Raw genomic sequence first — 26,258 nt, 5'->3', positions numbered from 1 at the left:
TTATCTTCATATTCAATGATTTGAAGAAAGTGCCTCAGCTCTAGGGAATTAATACAAGTTTAGCTGAAAGTCTCTGCCAGGGTGCAATGCTGAGGGCTGAATGGCTGTTTGCTTTACTGGAAGGGTCTGTCATAACAAGGTCATCTGTGGAGTAATTCATGCATGTCTGCTTATGAGGGTCTTAAATACCAGGTATACTGGGAACTAGGCAAGAACACATGACAGTTCATCACCGGACACCATGCCTACATACTCATTCATATCTTGCGGTAATTTACAGGATTTAGTTCACATACTGACATGTTATGTTAGTTGGGAGGTCAACCTGTAAGAACTTCAGACAGACAGTATAACAATGATTGAAAGGTAAAGAATATTCTGCTCATTTCACTATCACCACTCCTCAATTTCCAACCTCATAATTCATTTCTATGGTACTTTTGTGAGTAAAAGAGTCTGGAGATGAAGCATAGCTTCCAGCAGTGGTAAGCAATTCTTTAGTGCATGAAAAGGTCTTAATGTGAAATCATCCTATTTTAGAACTTTAATTTTTTTTCTTTCATTATATGATATCCTATTCTTCTCATAGCCTCCAATGGTAATGATATTTTACCAAAACAAAATGTAAACATCTATATCCACTGTTGGTTCAGAAACCTATATTTGCAATTTTAACAAAGAACAAGCTATCTGTATTGCAAAATTGCCTGTGGACAACTGTAGTTACTTTATTTCAAAAGCTTATTTAAGACCTTCTATAAAACTTTATTGTGCATTGTGATGCCATTAGTGTTCCCAAGGGTGTAGGTTAAGGGAGGCAATAGGAAAGAGGTACTTCGCATACTTTGTACTTAATACTTTAGTAATGTATTAAAAATTGTGGCTGTAATTGCAGCCAAAGGTACTCTTACAAGTACTGCCCCCGAAGGGTGAATACTGGCGAAGAAGTCGGTAGAAGAAGTGTGACTTTATTAAGCACTGAATACAAATTAAAATACAGCAAAAAACCTGGTCCAAAAGGAAGATGTGACAGACACCTGTGTAAGTTGTGCTCACTAACTACCATAAGTTAAGTGAGCTTGGAAGTGATCATTGCATTATCCTCAACAACTTAGGTTAAAACCTCAGCAACCATACCAGTTTCAAAAATGCATGGTAAAAGTCTGAGTAAGGAATATCATTTGTCCATTGTATCAACTTTCTCTAGAAATCAATATTATTTGGGCATTTTAAAACTCAAAATGTAAACTCAAAACATTGCACTCTGGAAGCATTTACTCAGCTTCTCAATAGAAGCAAAAATTGCATATGTGTAGCTGTTGTGTATAAATGTCTACTCTAGATAATGCTAGCAAAATCTAGCAAATGCTGAGATTTGTACAACAATCATAAAGCTTTATCTTAGCAATTGGTGCATAAATAGGCTCAAATGTAATGACCTTCATGTGAATCTACAGTAATTAGTAACAATGATACCCTAAATAAACCCTAGTACTCTGAGGATTGGCTGACAAATGAGGTACCAGGGTGTGCTGATATGACTGCTGTGCATAAATAAAAACAATTAACTGCACACTTCAGGTGCATAATACATTTGCAACTTCATTATTTTCCAATCATAGAGTGGGTGAATCTTCTGCTGTTTACCTAGTATCTCCAACCTGGTAGCATAAGCATATGATAATTCATTTAATAACCTCTCTGCGACGAGTGTGCAACTATTTATTATCAAAACTGTGCCTAAAGCATACACTATATGGCCAGAGGTTTATGGACCTTTTTCTATCACACATGTTTTTTCACATTCTAGATCTAGTCCTCTTTCCTGTTATAATAATCTCCATTAGGCTGTCCACGAGATCTTGTAGTGTGGCTGTAGGGATTTGGATTACGGTTCTCCCTAAAGAGTCATTACAAATATAATAGCATGAGTATACTTTATGTGTAGAGCCTTTTGTAGCTCTATTTGGAAAGAATAAAGAATGTAGTTTATTATGCAAATGTCTGCACAACCTACACCAACTTGTCAAGTATATCAGGTTACAAATAACTACACAAGCTTCAAGCAGTAGGATTTTTCAGATGGAATTTAGAAGCCCATGTGCAGCAGTATGCTCATAGAATAAAATCTCAGTCTAGAAGTGAGATGCAAACCTTAAAATGTAGCTAGCAATAGCTGCATAATAGCTATTCTTCCAAGTTGAATCCAATTCTTCAACGTTCAATTTGAATTATACTTCCTCTTGTAGCATTAACGAAAGACATAAATTCTAATTATATAATAGATGGTGTTTACTACTTACACTTCCAACTTTCTCAAAGTATCCTCCATGACTGCCAAAATGGATGAGCTGCTCATTGAAGAACCACGTAAACTTGAGCTCCAGTGAGGGGTCATGGGTCACTTGACAGGGCAAAACAATGCTCTCACCCACTGTAACATCCAATGTTGAGGGGGGTGTTGTGATTACTGTAGCCTCTGTAACGATCAAAACGAGTGCAGAATTCTTTAGTGTTCATTATAATATTACAGTTGCAAATGATTAAGAATGCAAAGGTTAGCAAGAGGTATGCTGTAAAGCTTTAATGGTTTTCTTTCATTGTTTTTTCTGCTGAAATAAAAAAAATTGTATTTCTATTAATTTTATGTGAGTTCAGATTAAAATGTATGAAATCAATCTAAATGAAAAATGTACTTTTGAGTTACTTTCTACAACTGCAATATATAAAAGGGCCAATTACTCAGCATCAAGCATAACAAAGACAGTGCTAATGAGCCTATTGAAAAGTAATCAGTGAGAGACAATGGACAGAAGAAGCATGTGTAAAAGTCAAAGGTTCCCAGAAAAAGTACCACTTCAGAAAGGATAAAAGCCACCAACCCAAGCAGAGCTGCTTTTCTGAAGGAAGTGATGAAGAAAGAGAGTGTGAATATAAATGAAGATTTAATAAATATTTTTATTAATTAAAGCTTTTATTCTGTAGCAAAAACTGTTTCTGCCTCATGAGGGTGCTGTACGCATGTCTGAGCAGAATTTCACGTAGCAAAAATTATGCATGGGAGACAATGCCCTCCAGACAAGCCTAAATTTGAACAGCCAGAATCAGGCTTTCAATCTAGGGTTGATGCTTCGTCTTCTATTATAGGTCCCTGACATAATGAAACAATCTCACTCATCTCTTTTTTTGATATGAGACATTATCAGGAACAGGGTATCAGGGTTTTGTGCCCAACACAATGAGGAGGCTTCGCTTCTTTTATTTGAGATCGAGAGCTCACTCCAACTGTCTGTCACAACAGCATAATAGGTGACATTGCAGTGCAGCCTATTGTTCTAATGTCACTTCTTAAAGATGGATGTGTAGCCATTGTCCAGGAAAAAGAGAACACCTCAAACAGGGCAGGGAAGAATCTTGCTGAGGATTACCAGCATGTGATCTCTTTATTCTTTTTTAATATAATTTATTGAGAATATGTCAAAATATACTATTACAGTTAAATGCATTATTGATAAACATGATCACAAAAATACAGATGTAAACCATTTATAAATACAAATATAAATTCTTTAGATAACATTTATAGGTCTTCAGAAATGTTAAAGTCACACATTTAGAGATCACTGTATGTCCATTTTATGTTTTCTTTTTTTTTTCTCTTTAGTTCTGTCTCTTTAAAAATATTTTACAATTTGTTAATAGAATAGCAGGCATGTTACACTGGTTAATGATTTTTTATATCTTGCAAGCAACTAACCAGAATAACTTACCATTCAGACATTATTATCTTATACATAAATGTACTTAATGTAAAATCTATGTTTAACGCTATTTTTATTTTTTTTTTTATTTTTTTTTTTACATATCTTTACAGATCCTTGTCATTCTATGATTGGGTTTTCTATTGGTTAACATAATTACAGTTATGTATGAGACATTGTTTATTGGTCACACTGCAGCTTAATTTAACAACATTTCTTCCTACTGATATTTCTACTCTCTTTACTTGTTAGTTGTTTGCACTGCAGGGTTCCACCATAATGACAATTGATTATTTCATTGTAAATTGCTTTGTTTACCCAGTCAATACATAGTTCACTATATTTGGAAACGAAGTCACTATATCTCAGCTTGTAGTAGGTAACATAATGTCTTGCACTTCCCTTTATTTTCTGTCTCTTTGTCCAAATTGCATTTCTTACCATTGCCTGTGCAAACTTTTTACAAAAGGCTATTTTTAACTTAACTCCCATCTTAATTGCTTCTAAGCCACCATTTCCTTTACTTTTGTACATAATCTCTCTCTTTTTTTTGGTTCTTCTCTATTTGTACTCCAAATAAATTTTACACAGTTTATTTGAATGGATTATACACTTTCCATCTGAAAAATAAAAGACAGTGGCAAGGAAAAGCAATTTAAATAAGACAAAAAAATGTTAAATTGTAATTTCTAACTAGAATGTGGTCCCCCTTGTCTTGTCCTCCAGGCATTTCATCTGTAATTTATAATATATACTCTGCTGAAGATGTTTGTTACTACTCTTTATCTCTCAGAGGACTTCTGGTCCAGGGACAACATAATCTATGTGGATGGATGCCTTTTGGCAAGATATCTTCATGCCAGTCTGAGCTGCCAAGCTGACCCAATTCCAATCTTTTATATCTTATATTCCACATTTGTGACAGACTGTATGGTTAACCTCTACTTTGAAAGCTGACCCTTACTCCAGTTCTTAGCACCATAATTTGACTGATAGCTATCAGTGTAAAACTCTTTTAGAGTGTAATTACACAGGAAAGAATCAGAGAGAGCATACAACCAGTTTGTTGCTAATTGTGGGCAGCTCAGATATCAAATGAACAAAAAAGACAGGGAAAAACACACAATCATATTCAAAGCAAAGTAGTGTGTTTCTAAGCTATAAACTGACACCACATTTTCATATGAGTTAAAGACACATTTACAATTAATATCTCAAGATATATATGCTTGTTACCTCAAAATATTCTTGTAACTATTTTGACTTGATATCTCATGTCATGATAGTATTCTGTTTTTATGCTGAAAAAATAAGCTCTATTGTATTATAGTAATCCTGCTGAATCCTGTGTGATTTTGATTCTGCTGAATATAAATTAATACATTCATGTAATTACCAATAATTAAAACTAAACTTGCCAATTTAATTCTATTAAGAGATATGATGATGTTCAATAAATTAATTTTATTAATATATTGTGGGTTTTTAGATACTAAAATTAAGACATATAAAAAAATTAAGTAAATAACAATGTAATATCTTGATATTACAAGATCACTTTAAACAACGTCTCAAAACAGTAACTGTTAATAATGAGATGATAACTCAAAATATTGATAAATCTTGAAATAACAAATTATTAAGAAAAGATATTAAGTTAGAATAATGACATATTATCATATGTCAGATATTTACTTAGAATGGAAAATATTTTTAAACAATTAACTATTTGGGTGTAATATTAATTATCGATATTAGTCCACATTTAATACATACAGCTTGTAGTTCAAGGCTTCTGTATATGCCAAAAGAGGAAATACATTTTTCTTCAGAATATTATGAAAATCAAATTGAAAGTGAATAGAATTATGACCATAGTGTATCTTTACACCTCTATTGGTACCCTGAGAAAACTTTCCTTTTCATTTGGGTGATAACATCAAGGATACAAGTATAATTTACATTAAAACCCATGAAATTGGAAATTGAACCCTATACCATTAGTCCAAAAGAAAAAAAAAACTAATTAAAGGTACACAACATGAACATGTACTCTTGATGCAAGCTGACAGTTTACTTCTCAGGCTTTTTAACACTCTTTAACAGAGTCTACGCATAATACTTCTCATAGGAAGTACTTCAGTACTGTACAACTGTAGTTTTAGCATTATGGATATCATCTAAAAGGAACATACTGCTAAAGATGTGAAGTCTTTTTGATCTCCAGCTTTGAACTGTCAAATTTAAAACAGTCAGTTCTGTGTACCCAGTACTTGGATTATATGATTAATGTATAAATATAAAAATGTGCTATATTTGACTTTTATCTTTAATTTAACTTTGCAGTAACTGACTTTAATTTAAATTTGCAGTTCAAAATCAAGTCTTAGGGTATTAGGAAATGTTGCAGATACCACAACTGATGGACACACATTAGTATATGTTAAGCCTACATTATGTGCATCCTGTCCAAAGCTTTTACATTACCATAATCCCACACTCGTTTAAATACAACCCAATAAGATATTGTCATGCTCTTTCTTATCTCCAGTGTCATATCTCTTGTTCCCACCTGCTTTGCAGGAATAGCTGAGGAATCGGAAGGCTTTGCAACATATTTCCAATGCTTGTTGTTTAATTCTCCCTATTTGAATATTATTTCTGATCCACAAGAGAACTCCGATCTATTGTTATAACCTGATTGCTGCACAATATAGCATTGACACCCTAGTCCAACTCTGCTAAACACCTCAAAGATTTTATTGCTTTTTTATCATTTATATATCATTTTATTAAATGATACACTAGAATCCTGAGTGAAGCTTGCTTTAATGCCTCTTTATATAACTTTAAATGAATGATATAACTCTTCTTTGTTTGTATTTTCCCTTTTTTCCTGTTTTACGAGATATTGCATTTTATTCCCCCTCTTCCATAATCACAGAGAAGAGATCATTGATATGTAAAATGTAACTGATCAGACACCACATAGTTTCTTTAAATGCCTTTTGAGCATGATGTCCACATTCTAACACCATTTTAAAATCAAATGAATCATTTTCTTACCAATCCCCATCAAATCTAGCTTAATTAAAAGCAATTTGATTTTCAAAGAAAATGCTTTTTTTTTTTTTTTTTTTTTTTTTAGCAATATCTTTCTTTGCTCAAGCATAGCAATGTCTCAAGCTTCTAATGTCTAGTAAGCATTTATGGTACTATGTGTTATTATAACAAAAGTCAGGAAAGGACTGCTATCGAGTTCAACATATGTAAGGACATTTTTTCCAACAATATCCATGTTTAAATTTATAGTAATAGGTCTGATAGATACTAGCAATAAAAATTAGGGTATTTTAAGAGGCATCTAAATTTGGGCAATTACCTCTTGAGTCCATGTTGAAGGCATATATTATTGAATAAGCATGTACATTAAGTACATGCTGGAAGTATATAACGTTTAATCAGCAAACAAAATCCATAAATGGGAAAGTTGGTTTTTACCTTTGTTAAAGCACATTTTAATTGAAATAAAATATTTAATTATAATAATTTAATGTAAACCTGACAAACAATGAAATGTTTTAAATTGAAGAACTTATATTGTTTTACATAAGTATATAATTAGATATAATTCTTATGGTTATGATTTTCTACTTTTTCCTATCTCTACAATATAAATATATTATTCTTGTCTGTCAAATTGATATGGCTTTGTGCTCTAGCAAATACCTCAACTAACTTTTAATTTTTTTCCCCAATTAATATCTATAAATTTCCCATAATTATGTATAGACAGTATAATTCCTTTCTAATTTTACTCCACACAGTAACTGCTAATCTTTTGCACAATTGTCTCCAATTTGTTGTTGCTGCATGTATGACGCTTCTTGCCGCTGCTTGAGCTCATTTGCAGTTAAAAAATCCACCAATGTATTCCTTTCTTTCTTTTTATTTTGACTACCTACTACTTCTATAGCCTTTGTACTGAAGTATTAGTGTTGAGTATTTTCTGCAAATTATTATTACTTTTTCTATGCCAGAAGAAAATATTCAATACTTTGGAGAGCTTGCAATTTTCTGTTTTTATTCCTTCAAGAAGAACAAAAAGAAAATCTATAACTGTGCTACTTTTTATAAGGAAATTATCACTACCCACTGTTGCTTCATCACTTCTTATACAAAAATCCCAGCCAATTTTCTAAACTCAAATTTTTTGTCAGCAAAAAGCAACAAAATAATTTCTATCACATAAACACACTAACCCATGCCAATGGAATGAGTCTACTACAACAGGACCATTATAATATGTATTTACCACCCTGTGTAGTTTTAAGCCATCCTCTACATTGTCACTCAGATGGATTATAAATTATTATAATTGTATATTTTCAGATATAAAAACCCCCAGATATTTACATACTGTACACTTCAGAAAAAAACTTTTATTTCTTTACATTAAATCAGAGTAAACTTTTGTTTTTAATCAATAAATATTAACATATTTTTTGCATTTGTTAAATGTCAGAATGAAGTGAGGGAGAATTTTTATGTATTTTTATTACCACTTTCATCAAAGTCAGAAGTATACATACACTTCCTTAGTATTTGGTGGAATTGCCCCAAACTGTTTCACTTGGGCCAAACGTTTTGGGTATCCTTCCACAAGCTTTCTACAATAGTTTGCTGGAATTTTGGCCCACTCCTCTTGACAGAACTGGTGTAACTGGGTCAGGTTTGTGGGCCTTCTTGCTCGCACTTGAGTTTTCAGTGCTGCCCACAAATTTTGGATTGAGATCAAGGCTTTGTGATGGCCACTCCAATACCTTGACTTTGTTGTCCTTAAGCCACTTTGTAACTAATTTGGAGGTATGCTTGGGGTCATTGTCCATTTGGAAGACCCATTTGCGCCCAAGCTTTAATTTCCTGGCTGATGTCTTCAGATGTTGCTTTAATATATACACATAATTTTCTTTTCTCTTTATTTTGTAAAGTGCACCAGACCCTTCTGCAGCAAAGCAGCCCCACAACATTATACTACCACCCCCATACTTCACAGTTGGGATGGTGTTCTGAGGCTTCAAAGCTTCGCCCTTTTTCCTCCAAATATACCGTTTATCATTATGGCCGAACAGTTAAATTTTTGTTTCGTCAGACCACAGGACATGTCTCCAGAAATTAAGATTTTCTTCTCCCATGGCTTTTTTATGGTGGTTTTGAAGTAATGGTTTTCTCCTCCCAGAGTAACCTTTCAGCTCATGGTGGTACAGTATTCATTTTACTGTGGATAATGACACTGTCTTACCAGTTTCAGCCAGCATGTTCACCTTTTGCTGTTGTCCTGGGGTTGATTCGCACATTTCGCACCAAAACATGTTCCTCTCTGGCTCAGAATCCGTCTCCTTCCTGAGCGGTATGATGGTTGTACATTCCCATGTTTTTTATACTTGCATTTTATTGTCTGAACGGATGAACATGGGACCTTCAGGCATCTGGAAATTGCACCTAAGGATGAGCCACACCTGTGGAGGTCAACAATTCTTTTTCTGATGTCTTGGTGGATTTCTCTTGATTTTCCCATGATGTCAAGGAAAGAGGCTCTGTGTTTGAAGTGTGCCTTTATATGCATACACAGGTGTGCCACCAATAAACTCAAATGGAATCAATTAACCTATCAGAAGCTTCTTAAGCTCATCTGGAGTTTTTTTGTTTAAAGGCACGATAAACTTAGTGTATGTATACTTCTGACTTTGATGAAAGTGATAATAAAAATACATAAAAATTCTCCCCAGCTCGGTTCTGACATTTAACAAATCAAAAAATATGTTAATATTTATTGATTTAAAACAGAAAAAGTTTACTCTGATTTAATGTATGACAGTAGAAATATAAAAGTTTTTGTTTTATTCTGAAGTGTATGTAAATATGAATAAAAAATGTATATACTACTACTATCTAACCACACCTTGGCATCTAAAAGCACCTACTTTTTTGTTGGTGGTATGCATGCTCAAAATTGGTAACTTAGTTGATATTCCATATTTTAGCTTCTCTCCACTGAAAATCAGTGACACTGAAATGCTATCTATTTTCTCATTTGCAACTTTGCAATTTTTCTCTTTCATTTAAGACCCCAAAATGCCATTCATAATTAGTCATACTTACCCGTTTAATGTGATTCCATTAATAACAGCCTTTATCATTTCTGTCTGTTAATGTTCCGGTTCTGATCAGTTCAGTAACCAAACTCTCTCCAACATTATGGTCAAAATCAGAGACCTCACAATGAGCATGAAATTGTATTTGTTTAATAACATTGCAAGAACAGAACATTTGGTGAATACTGCTGAAGGTGGCGCTATCTAGATTGCATGCTGGGAGCCTGTTATAATCACTAGAATTTAACTCACCCTTATAAATTACTCTAATTTCACTTATAAATATAGACCTTTACAAATAATGACTTTAGTTTCCCATTCAACACCAAAGTTACAGCGGAGTAAAAGTGACAAAAGGACCTACCTCAGCTAATGGGTTTTATAGGATCTATGGGGATAACTGAACTGAATTAAAACAGAGCAAGACATAAAACATGATGTTTCTCACAAGTCTCAACTTTCTCCAGTGAAAATGCAACAATCACAAACCTAATCCAATTCAATTACCAAAGAATTGCTGTTGAGAAGAAAAACCTAAAAAACCTAAACATTAACCTGAGTAAATGTCATTTGATTGTGGTGTTTTACTAGATGGAGTAATTTACCATTAAGTTGTTTGGCACTGAGTGGGGTCATTTGAGAAAGAGATTTAAGAGATTCAAGGTTAAGGAGTCAGAAATATTTCTACAGGCTTTTACATAAAAGGGTAAAATTCCAGTCATGTAATTTGCTCCTCTGTTAATCCCTGTCTAGAAAGAAAAATCTATTTCTAATTAAGACTAATGAATCTGGTTAATATCCTCTTAGCGTTAGGATAATTGGGACATCACTTGAGCTGATAAGTTGCATCATTTTCTGTCACTGTTGTAATGTGTGTACATCTGTGTGTTGAGGTTACACACACTTAGCAAGGGAGAATCGGATGTGACAGGTATTTTCAGCCCTTGTATAGCAACAGTCAATTTAAATATATGCTGTCATGTCCCATAAGGGCCACCAATTGCTTTGATATACACACATGCCATGGTTGCAGATCCTAAATGAAATTGCATATGTAAATTAGCCTATCATGTTGCAGCTGCATTATTGATCCTGACAGAGAGGAACTAAATAATATGAAAAAGTATTTGTACATCAGCCAAAGATGCAAAAAGGATGACGAAAAAAAGCAAATGGCTAGGACTAGACTGTCCCATGTTATTGTTTACAAGTCTAGATCTAAAGATTATTGCATTAATTTAGGAAAAGAAACACACCCATCGTTGTATAAAGATTGATTACCAGCTAAATGTTATCTTTTCCAAATGCATTATACGTTCAATGCATGAGAGTCATCTAGGGATGAGATTTAGGTATAAGCTGATGGACTAATAAAAAAAAGGAAAAGTGAACTGAATAGAGCAATAACAATATCTGTTACAGAGCTGACACAAAATTGTAAGCTTTAGGCCTTGTTTTAATACCTAAGCTGTATTTAAACTTTTTAACCAAATATAAAATGCCCTAGACTAACATACAAGATTTTTCCCTCTAAATCATTTCTTAGATATATAAGGGAAAAGTCCAAAAAAGCAAACTAGAAATGTGAAAAGTGAAAGAAACTCTGAAATTAATTTAAAAATTGAGTAAACAAATACACACTTTTTGCATTCTGGTGTGGCTGAAGGTATTTTGAAATATATTTGGCCACATTTAGTGAGTATAGATTTTACTGTATTTAATTAAGTGAACTGCTTTATTCTTAGTATCTTTATTGAGTGAACCCATTCTCCTGAATCAGTGGTCACCAATTACCTTTCACTGAGTCTAAGAGAGATGACATATTGCTGCCAAAATTGCATCTCTTACACTGACATGTATGCCAAGGTAATCATTTCACTTTGTGTTTTAGTCAATATTGCTCACAATCTCCATTTTCTCTCTTGTCATACCCGAAATTAATCCATGCCTACATGTTTAGTGTTAGTACAAGGCAAGAAGAATTGATTTTTTCAAAGCTTAAATAGAACTTTCTTTAACCTGAATAAATAATTGTAAAATAAAATTGACTTATGTTATAGAGTTTAAATCTGGTGTTCTTATATATCTGAATTTCAAAATACAGTAAGGTCAAGAAGAATTAAAAATAAAATAAGGGATATGTGACTGAAGGTTATGGGATATAATTATTTTGCATTAAGGTTCTTTCAACCAGTGCAATAGTTACTTCCTGAAAATCCTTTTCCTTTGCTATGGTTCACAACACACACAGTACCAAGCACTTTCATTCATATTTAATGCTGCATAATAAATCTCTGAAACAGAGACAAGACAGGAATCAGATCCGGGGTCCCCGAGGCTCCCACATGCTGTGGTTGTGACAGTATACTCCGTTCTTATCTCGTTAGAAATTAAAACACTTGCCTTATTTGCTAAAACTTGCTAGCCATGCTGTGTTTCCTCCAAACAATCTCCTTCTAATCAGGCAGAATATTTGTGGTTTCACATAACGAGATCATATTATGGAACTATTCTATTAGACATTTATATGTACCAGAAGAAAAGCAGAAAGGAGGGCTGGCAGCAAGCAAAATGGCTTAGAAATAATAAGAAAGAGGATAGATATCTTATAAGCGGTATTTGTAATAATTGGTATGCATCCAACCTTTCACCATCATTGTCCCTGAGCTGCTTGCTACGCCAAACTGGTTGCGTGCTACACATGTGTAGAGGCCGGCATCTGATTTCATGGCATTGGATATTCGCAGACTTCCGCTCTCCAGAACAGTCATTCTGAAAAAAAAAAAAAAAGAAATATATATATATATATACATATATATATATATAATCCATCATAAATGTTAATATATAACTATAAAACAAGGAGTGCTGTTTAGTTCTCATTGTCATCTGGCTTCTCTGAAGCTTGTAAAAAAAAAAAATTATAATAATGATAATTTCACAGTAGAGGGCAGTACTGTATAATGCAGTATTTGACTAATTATCAGATGTTAATCAGTAATCAGTTTATAACAATTTTTTTTTATTTAATTATCTTCCATTTTATTCCATTTTTCTATTCCTTCATCTGGCATGTTTCTAAATATGCATAAGTTTCTCCATTCTTTCATATACCCACATGGATAAAATTGCTTTTACCCCTCCATGAATGAAAGGTAAACCTACAATGGTCACTGAAATAAAACATAAATGACAAAGGTAATAATAAATAAAATATTAACAAAAATCAGACATCGCTTTTGAATTGTGGTTAACCAGAAGCTTTTAAAAAACAAACTAATGAAATAGCCTGGACAAAAATAGTGGACCTTAATATTAACTTAATATGCTGTTGCACAACCTTTTGAGGCAGTCACTGCAATTAAGTGATTTCTGTAACTCTCAATGAGAGTGAGGCCCACTGCTTGTGAGCATTTTGTTTGTACTAATACAAATACATTTTTTTTTACAGATTTGTTTTTACCATAATGGTGCGATTTATACCAGCTGGCAGAAGTTCATGGGGTGGTTTGCCATGTCGGACCAACCTCACATTCCATTTCTTCTTTTTCTGTCTTCATTAAGAACAGTGATGCACATTTATGATATTCAAAGTGCAACAATGCTATAAGAACTTAATACTATTGCATAGTCTTAACATGATATTGATAAACCTGATGAGCTACTCTGCTTTAGCCCAACTGGCTTACCGAGTCCCAAAATAAAACAACATTTAAAACATATTGATGTATGTTTTTTTTTAGCCTCTCTGTAATTGCATGAGAGTTTAACAGTAGATTCTGAGTAGATAAGGGTGTCCAAAAAGTATTTATATATTATTAGTTGTCTATTTATGTGAACTGTAAACTAAATAACAATTTCTTTATGAGGAAGGTATGTTGTTGTTTAGAAATAGTCAGCTTGCTTAATCAGTCACATAAGACAGAAGTTCCATAGGGGGTCTTATTAAGGAGTTGAATAAAGTTATGTTGAACAAATTGCTACTTCTTCTTACGATATGTGAATCGAAATTAGGCATTTTCCCAACAGTTTTGTTTTTCAGTGTTTTATAGTGTTTCTAAGGGAAGGTTTAACATAAAAAGCCCTGTCTGGTACAGAGTATGCCTACTTCTGTTTTAAATAGAAATATGAAAACAGACATTAATATTCAGTAGTTTTCCATTGTATTCTCCCCAACTGCACAGGCATTATGCTTTTAGTGTTTATCTGTATCAACTCTAACTAGGACACACTGCTGTAAAATATTACAGATAAACTCTGCTAGGTTTTGGAACTATCTTGTGTCTAATAAACTCGGAAACTGGATCCTTACAACAAAATCCAATAACATTGTGGCACAGTGAAAAAAGATAAAAGATATAGCTGTCTCGATGTATAGAGTGTTCCTGCAATCCAATGAGACTTTGTGAGAATGCTTACCATTTGTCACAAACAGACAGAAATAAGTGGTTACAGTCCTGTCTTTTGGTGAATAGTGAAAAGTATTTAATATTATAAACACTATAATAAGTAATTTTAATAATCCCATATAATGTGAGAAATTATGCAGTATGATAGAGCATTTATTATCTTTAACAATATCTTGTTTTTTATAAATACAGAAGTAAAACTGTTAATCAAAACCATTTACCAAACCGTTTATTCATGTAATGATAATCATTTTAATATGTAACATTTTAGTTTGGAAAAATATCTTCATACAAATTTCTGCAATTTTTTTTTAACATTCCTGGTTACATTAAAATGCATATTCCTAAATTATGTCCATGGCGTAATTGAAAATACTCTACTAATCAGTCTGCTGCACAAAAAGTGCATATTTATCTATATTTAAAAAGTAGATAACATCTCAATATTTTGCATGTAGATGTGGGTCCAGAATGGGAGATGATAGCAAAATTTGTCAATAATCAATTAATCAATCAATAAACTTGATTTAAAATCATTATAATTCTATATATAGATATTTCGATATAAATCATTATAATTCTAAACATGTCAAAAAGATCTGTACTTTAAATTTGTAAAGATAATTAAAAAAACATTAAACAATTTATTCATCTTCAGTAGTCACTTTATCCTGGTATTGGGCATAGGCTATCTTGGGAGCACTGGGCTGGAGAATTCACCCTGAAAAGGATGCAAGTTTATCTCAGTGCACCATGAACATAGACATTCACACACTCAACACCTACACCCTTTAAAAGGTTTCCATGCAGTTCGTATAAAACCATGGAGTTCTATACTTGCCATATAGAGCTACACCAGGTTATGTATGTAACCTGGTTTCCTGAAAATGGAATGAGACTCTGTGTCATGGCTGATGCTATGGGAACGCTATTTGGAAGTTTTGTATGAAGCTCTGTTTAGAATGACGGCAATTTATCAGCTAGGGAAGGTCATGTGACAAAGTGGCACATCCAATAAGACCATAAAAGGGCATCTACATCACATTACTCCATCTTTTCCTTGTCTGAAGGAAGAGCAAGTGGACATTTGGATCTCATTCCCTTTTCAGGTAACTGGCTTACATACATAAACTGATGTATGTAATGGCTGATGTTATGGGAATGCCAATACAAACACTGCCACACAACACAGCACCCCAAGCCCTAGAAGACCCAGGACCCAGGGGTGGAACCTGATATGAGTGTGTGAAGAGGACCAACACACCACACCACAAACATCCTTAAGGGTAATGCCCTTAGTCAGAGTGCTGGACAAGGCAATAAAGAAGTGAACCTTAATCACTAGAGGCAAAGGCACACGTGCCCCTTTTCCACCAAGGCAGTTTGAGTGCTGGTTCAGAGCCAGAGCCTAATTTAAAATCAGTTCTTTCTTTTTGGACACCCAAAGCACTGGCTCTAAACCAGGAAAAGTGGTTCTTAAGTAGCACCAAAACTTTGCTGGTCTAGACTTAAGAATCGCTTGCATCAGGGGCTGGGGGCAGGGTTACTGTGACCAACAAGACAAAAGAGTACATTGTTAGTGCCATTTTTAAATCATTTTAAATCAGGATGGAAAGGCAAACCGGTTCTTAGAAGGACAACTGACAAGGCCTGCAGAACTCCTACAATTCTTTGTGAGAGACAAGACTAATAGCAAAGCTGTTTCCAGGGGCAGAAACTCCTATGAGGCTGACTCCATTGGCTCAAATGATGGTGCAATGGCTGCCTCTTAAATATCAATGCAGATTGTGATAGACCCTGTCTGGAGGGACTCTAGCACTGTAGGACTGATGATGCTGATAACAGAGGAAAAGTTCAACACAGTCTCAATAACCTCAGTTGGAAGGCCAAAGTCTAGGAGCTAGACCCCTCTCAGTGGTCAGACCAAGAAATTCCAAATCTCAGGGTGGAGGTGGAGAATCACCCCTAGTGCTTAAGAAAGGAGGCTCTTCCTGATGGGAGTCCAGAAGGGAAAACAGGTCTACAAGCCAGACTCATACTGTATGTGGAAATGAGGAGTCACCAGTTACAAGCTAGGACCCTTGTGGGCACAGCTATTGATGTAAACATTCAGACAGAGCCTTAGTTACGTTAGCACCATGACAGTCAGCTCCCACAAGGGCTGGTGAAAAAAGAAAGGCACGGGTGACAGTGGGTTGACTCAGTGGGTCAAGAGCAAATCCACTTCTGTACAGCTAAAAAGTGCTATATATATATTCCATCATGTGCAGGTGGAGATGCTTTTACCCTGGCCACAACACCTGCCTCAGGAGTTCTCAGCAAGAGATATGTGGTATCTAGATGTTGGGCAAAATCTGGAGCTTCAACATGAACAGAGGGCACAAACATAGACCACTCTAATGATTGATGTAGGGGATGACAAAGGTAGCACCTGAGTTTCAGCACTAGAAATCTGTGTGACATGAAAGACAGGTGCCTTCCCAAATGTCATGGGTGACATGGCTATCTAGGACTGCTCCCCAAACCGAGAGGGAGGTGTCAGATAAAATAGTCTTGAAATGGTTACATGCCCCAAGAGGACCCATGGTGAGAAACCGGGGTCTATCCACCGGTACAAAAGGTGGAAAGGTACAAAACTTGGTCTCATGTGTAGCAGACCCAAAGCAATAGCTAATTCTGCTACCACCTGGAGCTGAGCACAATCTGTGCCTGGGGTCAGCAGAGAGGCATTGGCCTACCCAGACATCCTTTATGGCAGAAAGGATGGAATCCCTCTGAGCAGGAGTCAGGAATGCCTGAATCCTGGCTAAATCTTAAACTATCCCCAAGAAGATGGTTCTCTGAGAGTTAGAAAGCACAAATGTCCCTGGACTAAGCATGATTAATCTCAATGCCCAGCTGCCAGACCCTTAGACTGAGTCAATCAGGATAATTGAATACATAGTAAGAGATAGGTCTAGGTCAAAAGGGAGAAAAAGACAACTTTAAAGCTAGAGTCTCGATTTGGGGGAGGAATATGCTCTATGGCCACTTTCTCATATGCAAGAGAAATTTGGTCTGTGCCACCAACAGTGGGCAGCACAGACTGAAAGAAGGAGGACAGGAAGCAAACTGACTCCTTTTCCCATAATATCCAGAACCCACTGTGACACACCTAGCAGAAACTTCCACGCTGCCAGGTATTCTGAGAGAAGTGTTAGCCACCTGCTGTTCCCACATCACTTAAACCCATCTGGTAAAGTAAGTATGCTGCAGAGATACATTAAAAAACCTATGATTTTCTTAGCGTGGTTCGATCTCGGTTTTCGGCAATTGGTTCCTTTGGACGTCTGGCCATATTTCCATGCTGGTTGGGCACAGATCCTTGTTATGGAGCAACAGTGAACTTTGCAGTGGCTTTGGATCTTGGTGTTCTGAACAAGACCCACTTCTTAAGCCCATCTGGTAAAGTAAATACTGTATACTGCAGAGATACATAAAAAAAAAGATTTTCTTAGCGTGGTTGGGGTGTGTTTTTGGCACGACGAGGTGGCCGAGAGGTTAAGGTGATGGTTTGCAAATCCGTCGTGCTCTGCGCATGTGGGTTCGAATCCCATCCTTGTTGCTGACCTCCTCTTTACCTCAACAACTTCATTTGTTGCAGGCTGTATTCGTTCCGCTTGGTCCGTGCTAGAATGTGGTGTGAATATCTAGCCTTGGGTTGTGGTGCTTGTGGTAGCGTGGCCAAGTGGTCTACAGCGCTGGATTCAGGCTCCAGTCTCTTTGGGGGTGTGGGTTCAAATCCCACTGCTGCCTGCAAATCTTTTCAAGGCACCGATTAAGCTTCCTACCTGTTCCCTCAATCCATGCTAGAGTGTGGTGTGATAAGCTAGCCCTGGGTCTGCAGCTTTTGCAACGTTAGGCAGTATTTCCCTGCTGGTTGTACACAGATGCTTGTTAGTTCACATGAGCTCAGTCAACATAAGGCTATGGAGCACCAATGAACTTTGCAATGCACTGTGGCTTTTGATCTTGGTGTTCTGAACAAGACTTTTCTAAATCCCATTTGGTAAAGTAAGTATGCTGCAGAGCTACATTTAAAAACCCTATGATTTTCTTAGCATGCATTTTCTGCACGATGAGGGGGCCGAGATTTAAAACAATTCCTAACATAGGTCCTGACATGTCCTAACAAGCAAGGGGATGGGGCGGGACAAAACAGTCATTGGTCGAAGCAGGGGGTTGGGGCGGGACAAAACAGTCATTGGCCGAAACATAGCCTTAGTCACTTGACGAGAACAATCGGTTGTAATTGAAAAAAAAACCCCAACAACAACAGAGTACGATTGCTTATGTGACAAAGGTTTGTGGCTGTACAAAAATGCTAATGCAGAGGGATTTGAGATTTCATTTAAATTTCAGGAGGTTCTGTACGAGACAGTGTATAAGTGTAAGTTAAATTGCACCTTTATATTATTTTATTTTAACTGAATTTTAATTTGAAAATTTGCAAACGTTGTATGTTTGTGAAAACAAAAATAAAAAATTAGTATGCGATTGTCATTTTCTGAATTAATATTTAGAATAATTATTTAGTGAACTTTGCAGTAGCTTTGGATCTTGGTGTTCTGAAAAAGACCCACTTCTTAATGCCCTGAAACAGTCAGCTGGCAGGGGCTAACCCATGAGGTGGTGACAGATAACGAGCAAGAGCATAGGGAGTTGGCATAGCTAACCCCTGTAGCACCGGAGGTGGTGGGGTAGACATCAGTGACTAAGGACTCAAAAGTGACATCCCTAAAAAACCCTGGCCTTAGGCATTACGATTTCTTTCTATGACATACACATGTTCATATAGGCCAACAATGGCTAAATAATTAGCAGTTGCTAAAGAGAACAAATGGGCAGAATAAGGATTATTCTGTGAGCTTGGCACCTCAGACTGGAGGTCTGGGAATAATGTGATGCGTGTAAATGGAAGGCAAGGTGAAGTTAGGTAGTGCTCATCAGGTTTAGAGCAGACAACCATAACATTTTCATCAGGCCAATCTGTTAAGCAAAAGCTCATGCCATCACCTCCCGGAGCTCTTAGCATAACAAAAAATGTGGTGGCAATTCAACTGCTTCTTGCTCCAACTTGCCCACTTCGAGCTCCATGCAGCGCAGAAAATACAGCCAAACAAACAAGAAATGAGCTTAACAACAGCAGGAATGCCACTGATTTTTCCTCTCAGATGGCATACTGATAATCATCGCCCACATGTAGCTCCTCAGAGTCCAATGAAAACAATAATAATTCCTTTTTTGGGTCCTGTGAAATCACAAAGCGAGCTCACAGAGCCAAAGTGGGGAAATCCAAGTTTAGAGAGAGGACAACAGAAAGGGGATAGATTCTCGTTCCACCTCCGCTAACTCAACTATCGAGACCATGACTTAAGTTGGCACACAGTACTTCAGAGCTTCGAAGAAGAATCGTTCCCATAGTGTCAGCCATGACGCAGCACTGAGTTCAATCAAAAGAGAACCTTTTAATTTAAAATGGCTTTTTAATTCAAAGAATGCTTGTTTATGATTTCCAAAGTAAAATGTCAGAGACCCTTAAATAAGAGGAAGGAATTTTGCTGCTATCAATAAAATTTTTAATAATCAGTGTTGGTTGATGTTAAAATAAATGTATACAGTGTTTTCCAGAATTTGCTATAATATATATATATATATATATATATATATATATATATATATATATATATATATATATATATATATATATATAAAATGAACCCATAAATAATTACAAAATATGAAACAACATCTAATTTGGGAAAAAGAATCTAATTTAATCCTTTTCAGTGAGCTCTTAAAAATGGTTCTATTTTTAATTATTATTATATTTAATTATCTAGGATACTAGATCTTGTCCTGTTTGTCACAATAACGGAGTCTACAAAATGCTTTAATTTAAACATAAACGTAATTACTAAGGATGCTTGAAGCTATTTTCCATCTTTTATAATTGTACCTCTGGAGACAAACAAATAACAGCAGCACCTTATCAAGACCATGCAATGAATCAGTTTTCATTCCGGTTTCCTTCTATAACCGTTGCTAGAAATACAGTAAAGTTATGAAATGTGTTGCTCTCTCTTTTCTTCATACAACCTCTTTTCTTCCCTATCCTAAAGCATGTCTGTCATACAAGTCTTCTCACCCTCATTAAATATCAAATTCATTTGTAAAAGATTATTTTTCCAGATTTTCTCCAATTACTTCAATATATTGAGGCTAAATACTTGTTTGGATTTGTTAAACATAAAAGCTTTGAAGTGTAAAAGGAGGCTAAATGGTCCAAAGAGTAGCTAAATTGAATATTTGTGCTTTGTTTCTTAATTTGCAATGGGTGTATTAGTGACCCAGGCAGAATTACATGATCATAAATAATAAACAATATCAAGGAAAACACAAAAGATGATGCTTTACATGCTTACGAACACTCTAGACTGTAGGTATATGTGCCTATACTGAAAATTCAAATTCGTCCTAAGATGATGCCTTTTCTTTTTAAAATAACAGTACAATGGTGCAGGGTCTATTTAAAATAACTGAGATATATATATATATATATAGTATGTGTTAGTTCTGATATGTTAGCATTTTTATGGTATAGTTTCCTCCAAAAAGTCTTCAGGACAGAGAATATAAATTGTAAAATGAGTTTGTATTGTGAACAATTTTAAATGTGACAAATGTAAATGTATAACTGCACAATTGCAAGTGGAATTATACTTTTACACAACAGTTCCATAAACAAGAAATAAATATAGAATAAGTGACATTTCAGACACAATTACTTTTCCTTTGGCATAAGCAAATCCCCAAGAAGCTTATAGCATGTCGACTAGCTGTCTAGCAAGCTCATTTTGATTTGTACATTCCTGTTAAAAGTGCTTCCAGTACATTTGGGGTCCCTTCCTTTACATTCTTAACTGATAAGCTTTCATATTTTAAGCCAAAAGTATTATCTGCTATGTATGTCGATGATGTCACAAATAGTAGTATCTGGGAAATAGGAGGTAAAATTTAGACCACTGAACAACTCAAATTTGTTATAAGAACTAACTGCTGCATAATGCAAAATAATAAACTTATTATTTTTTTTAATAACATCATGCCAGCATAATGTTAAAAACTGGGCTGAACATATGTGTAATATGCAATATATAATATGTGTAATATGCAGAATAATCAATTATTAAAAATCAGAATATGTAAAGATTCTGCTCGAACATAGGAGTCCATTTTTCCATTCATCAGTATGAGACATGGAGAGCTCTACTGTAACACAGAGGCATACACGCATATCCTTGGCCAAGTCTATATTGAATTGGTGAATTATTAATGCATCTTCTTCCACACTAACACAATGACCCCAAGTACTCCTCACGTCTAGATTAGGCTGGCTAAGGGGGAGATGTATAGCACATATTATTTGATCCCTACCCATCCAAACAAACAAATAAATAAACTATATATATATATATATATATATATATATATATATATATATATATATATATATATATATATATATATATATATATATATTTGTTCTTTTCTTTCACAAATACTGAAGTTCTTTTTTTGTTGACCCAAAATAAGTGTGGTGTCAGAATAAAGCTCCCTGCTGTTAGGTAAAAATTGCAGAAGCTAAAGGAAGCTGTCCCTGTAATTTGCCCTTCAGGGTTTTTATCTAAATTTTTAAAGTCTGTATCTTACCCCATGCTAAATAATTCCCTTATACTTTCACTGATACTTTGAAGTGAAGTAAGATGGCTCTTAACTTAACTTCTGAGCTTTTATGGCTTCAATATGAATTGAGGAAATTTGTCACTTGTATCTGACGCCAAGCTTTCTAAAATTAGATGATGCGAGTAAAATAATACAACTATCGTCAGCCACATATCTTTGAAAAGCGTGCATCCCAGAGTATTTTTATTAATTAGAAACTTTAGAAAGCTCATGTCTGCCACTCAATTGTAATATTTATTCCACTTAATATAAGCTATAAATGTATATCCAATTCAAAACTGAGATACATCAATATATTCCAGCCCAAAACAGCAATTCATAGTTTATATGTAAATACTAATTTATACTGCCTAATATCTATAATCAGATCATTAGTAAACATGACAGAGGATCTCATCACTAGAAGAACTTGCACACTACTTTCATTATGCACATGCAAGTCATCTTGAGATTGGGGTCTTCGCTGCTAAAAGTCTTCATTAGAGGGGCAAACAACACACCATGGAGAAAATCAAGTTTAAAATCTGATCATGAAGGTAACTCAGGCATGATCAAGAGTGCAATATGTAGGGTACCATAATTTTACAAAAGTAATTAAGATTGTGCTTTGGTGTGTTAAATTTGTTTCCTCCACATGGAAGCTAACTGCACATAGCCTCTGAATAACTCTTGCTGTAAGAGTCTGATTTCTTTGAGAACGTGTATGGGAATGCACTACACAGATTATTATGGGGAAAGGAACAAAAGTGCATGCTGTGTGTAATATTTAAGAGTGCATACTCTCTTGTTAAAAATGTCAATTTCCAATGTTTCTGCAGCTGTTGTTTCTAGTTAATATGAATATTGCAATAAAATGAAATACCTCTAAAAAGCTCTTTTTGAGTCTAAAATATTTTGTGTGCTACAAACGGGGTTGAATAATATAAATGCAATGAGTAGTTCATAACTTTATTCTGAACTCAGACATAACTACAAACATTACTGTAAGAGTTTACTGTATACAATCTGAGACCATACTGCATACAATGCTAACTCCAGAGCCACTTTCTGATACTGTACATTGTAATCACATATTTGGCTTTTTTTTTTTGTATTTTTAATTTGACTAAAAAAATGTGTGCAATGGCATTAGAAGGCAAAATTAATGCCATATGATAATTTTTTTCAATCTTAAACATTCTAGTTTCTGTAATTCTGTGACTAACGTAGCCTCATTGTTCTGTTCTTAGTTGAAAAAAAAGATGTACATTTCCTGTCAGCTCAAACCAGGTTGGCCATTTTGTGCTCACCTTTAATAATCATAAATACCTCACTAGGTATTTCTCAATTCAAAACTATTATACTTAGTTATTTATCTGTATTTCACACCTGTTTTGTCTAAACACTATTGCCAGATAGGCAGATGTATAAAAATCAAAGGGAGATCAGCATATGTACAGGTGTTCCTATTAAAGTACCTGTAACCTTTACATACAGTATGACTATTAATTAATTAAAAAGATAAATCGTCCCTGTAGTTGTCACATTTATTTTCTTGCACATGGATGCGATGAGCATGCTTAATAAACACTATTTTTGAGGGTGGTGTTCTAGACACAGCTGAAACCCCAGGCCTGAGCACACATAGCATATGCAGCTACACAACTATATGCAGGTACTTTTGGTTGTGGACTAATCAGAAATTTCTCTATATTCCATATTAATTTTTCTCATATATTCCCACACAAATATTGACCTAAATGTAGCTAAAGGAACTATGAATAGGCCACAATAAAAGGCTAGATTTCCAATCATTCCCTGGAATACCAGTTTAACTGCCATTTATTAAAAATCATATTTCAGAAGATGAATTGCAAACGATCCCCAGGAAATACTATTTTTCTCAACTAAGTATCTGCATTGATTATCTTATGTAAAGGTCTTCATGATAAACTTGATGATCCATGGCTGCACTATGGTATAATCGTATCCTGCACTGGTTTATCTGGGAGTGTATCATACAGACCACCATCACATTAGCCGATCACTGTCTACATTTATGACTGAAACATGCCATTTTGCTTAGTAACTAGGTCATCTCTGCTCTTTCTCTTACTCTAAAATAATTCTATTATTGTAATATTGTATTATAATTCTAAAACTATTGTAGACAACGAATCTGACAGTTCCCTCAAAATAATTGGAACAGCAAACCAATTCTTTTTTTTTTTGCTGTACACTGAAGACATCTGGGTTTGAGATGTCTAATATAACATAGTAAAAAGAGATAATAGATCAGAATTTCAGCATTCTTCATATGTACATCAAGATGTTTTAACAAAATTAAAGCAACCTGGGACTCTTGTTTTCAAGTGATCAAAAATATTTGAATGTAAATGTCATATGTTTCACCTGTGAAGACTGAATTTACTTTTAAAAAGAATAAACCAACATGAACAACAGAGAGTTGTCCATGGTAGAAAAGCAAGGCCTTTTAAAGCTGAGGAAAAAAGAAAAATCAATTAGAGCCTTTGCAAAAGCATTGGGCATACAACAATTTGTAATGTCCAGAAAACGAAAGAAACCACTAGTGTAATAAAAACCAGACATCCAACAAGTCAGTTAAGGAAAACAACAGCAGTTGAGGACAGCCCAAAATAATGCAGCACTTTTGTGAATAGGTTTTAATGAGACTAGAGTAATATTCTTTTCTTGGTAGACACTGGAATGATCAAAATTTGGACTAGCTTGCTTGTTACTGCAGAGCTACAGTACCAGCCATCAACACATTTATTCTCTCTGTCATGTTTTTCAATGACATGCAGTTAACATGCAGTTTTAAAGAAATTACAGCCATGTGAGTCAAATAATAAATACCCACAAAGGATACACCAGTTTCATTTACAATTTCTCTTTGTAGCTGTCAAGCTCTCAGGAGAAATCAACCACCTTATGGCAGGTGGATTTAGCACTAAATATTTATGTTTTCATATTTTTAGAATTGGGAAGAAGGGAGTTTCTATTCACCAAGCTTTAAGGAATTAGCTTTTTTATTTTGTTTTGTAACAATCCTGCTAAATTGAGGAGAACAGATAAATATAATTACGTATCATCAGCTTACAAGTGAAAAACCATTATTATGTTTGCAAATTACCAAAGAGGCTTTAAGAAATCTCTATTGATGCTGCAGTGTTAAATAAAAATATGATATTATGAGATGCATATTCATGCACAATTTATATTTAAGGACCATCTTTCCTCATACCATACTGACAGATATTAGAAACTATACTATGGCCTAATAGTTGTCTTACAATACTTGCTTTTCTTCTATCAGATAGTGTTACACTGTTTGTGTTAAATGTTGGTGTCATGTTTAACCCTTCAATCACAATAGAGTTTCTGTCACTCGAACAAGGTTCTGGAAGTAACAGTTCATAGTTTACTTAGGTCTATGGTCTATAACCACTTTAGCTGTGAGTACACACTTCCAACATAGGCAGGACTTAATGCCAGAAATAATGATAAGATCTAGGCTAATACTAAATCAAAACTAGGACATTCTGAGTAAGACAATGAACTCAAATGTCTTCCTTCAAATGGTCACATTCCTTCTCTAGGTGTTGAAATAATACAGTATGTTATGATAAACATTAAAATTAAGATTTTGAAAATTTTGGTTCACTGTCCACAAAGTCTATAACTTGTGAATGTAAATGGGTGAACGATTTTTGTAGATCGGCTGTAGCAAATATGCTAATGGTTTCTAACCTTTTTTTTGCAGGTTTATTTGTTACAGACTCTTCTCTCTCACCACATGATATACTCTATATGTATTCAAGTTTATTTGATTTACACTCCATCCCTGTCTCTTTATTGGTTTAGCTCCCAGTGGTTTAGCTCCCAATTTGCACATGGGTCCACACCCATTCTTCTAAGAAGTCTCTAAGTACATTGGTAGTACAATTTTGTCTGTGATGCCAAATCACATAATAAATTCTACATCATATCTGCCTCATTCACATGCATCTGGGTTATACTTATAAATGTGTCTGGGAGAGTACATTAACAGAAAATAAACTGAGACTGAGAACAGTAAATACATTATAAAATCACAGTCTTTAAATTTGCTATTAAAAATTATCTGTCTATGGGAGAAAATCTATCAG

The 26,258-nt window shown here is 34.8% G+C and overlaps 1 protein-coding gene and 1 non-coding gene across 5 annotated transcripts in view; one reads left to right on the top strand and one right to left on the bottom strand.

Annotated features, from left to right (window-relative positions):
* The window catches only part of cntn4 (contactin 4), a 146,525-nt gene that overhangs the window by 18,806 nt on the left and 101,461 nt on the right, over positions 1-26,258 (bottom strand). For all 4 annotated transcript variants that reach the window (XM_047813838.1, XM_027147177.2, XM_027147176.2 and 1 more), the window contains 2 exons: positions 12,561-12,688; positions 2,304-2,479 (listed from right to left, as the gene is read on the bottom strand). In XM_047813838.1, coding sequence (XP_047669794.1) covers positions 2,304-2,479; positions 12,561-12,688 — 304 coding nt within the window. The remainder of the gene's footprint in view (positions 1-2,303; positions 2,480-12,560; positions 12,689-26,258) is intronic.
* Positions 18,039-18,120, top strand: trnal-cag. The gene has a single exon. It is a non-coding gene; the product is annotated as a tRNA-Leu (tRNA).

Source organism: Tachysurus fulvidraco, chromosome 5 (assembly GCF_022655615.1).
Source record: "Tachysurus fulvidraco isolate hzauxx_2018 chromosome 5, HZAU_PFXX_2.0, whole genome shotgun sequence".
Classification (NCBI taxonomy): domain Eukaryota; kingdom Metazoa; phylum Chordata; class Actinopteri; order Siluriformes; family Bagridae; genus Tachysurus; species Tachysurus fulvidraco.
Note: the sequence above shows the minus strand (reverse complement) of the source record. Positions and strands in the feature narration are given on the sequence as shown.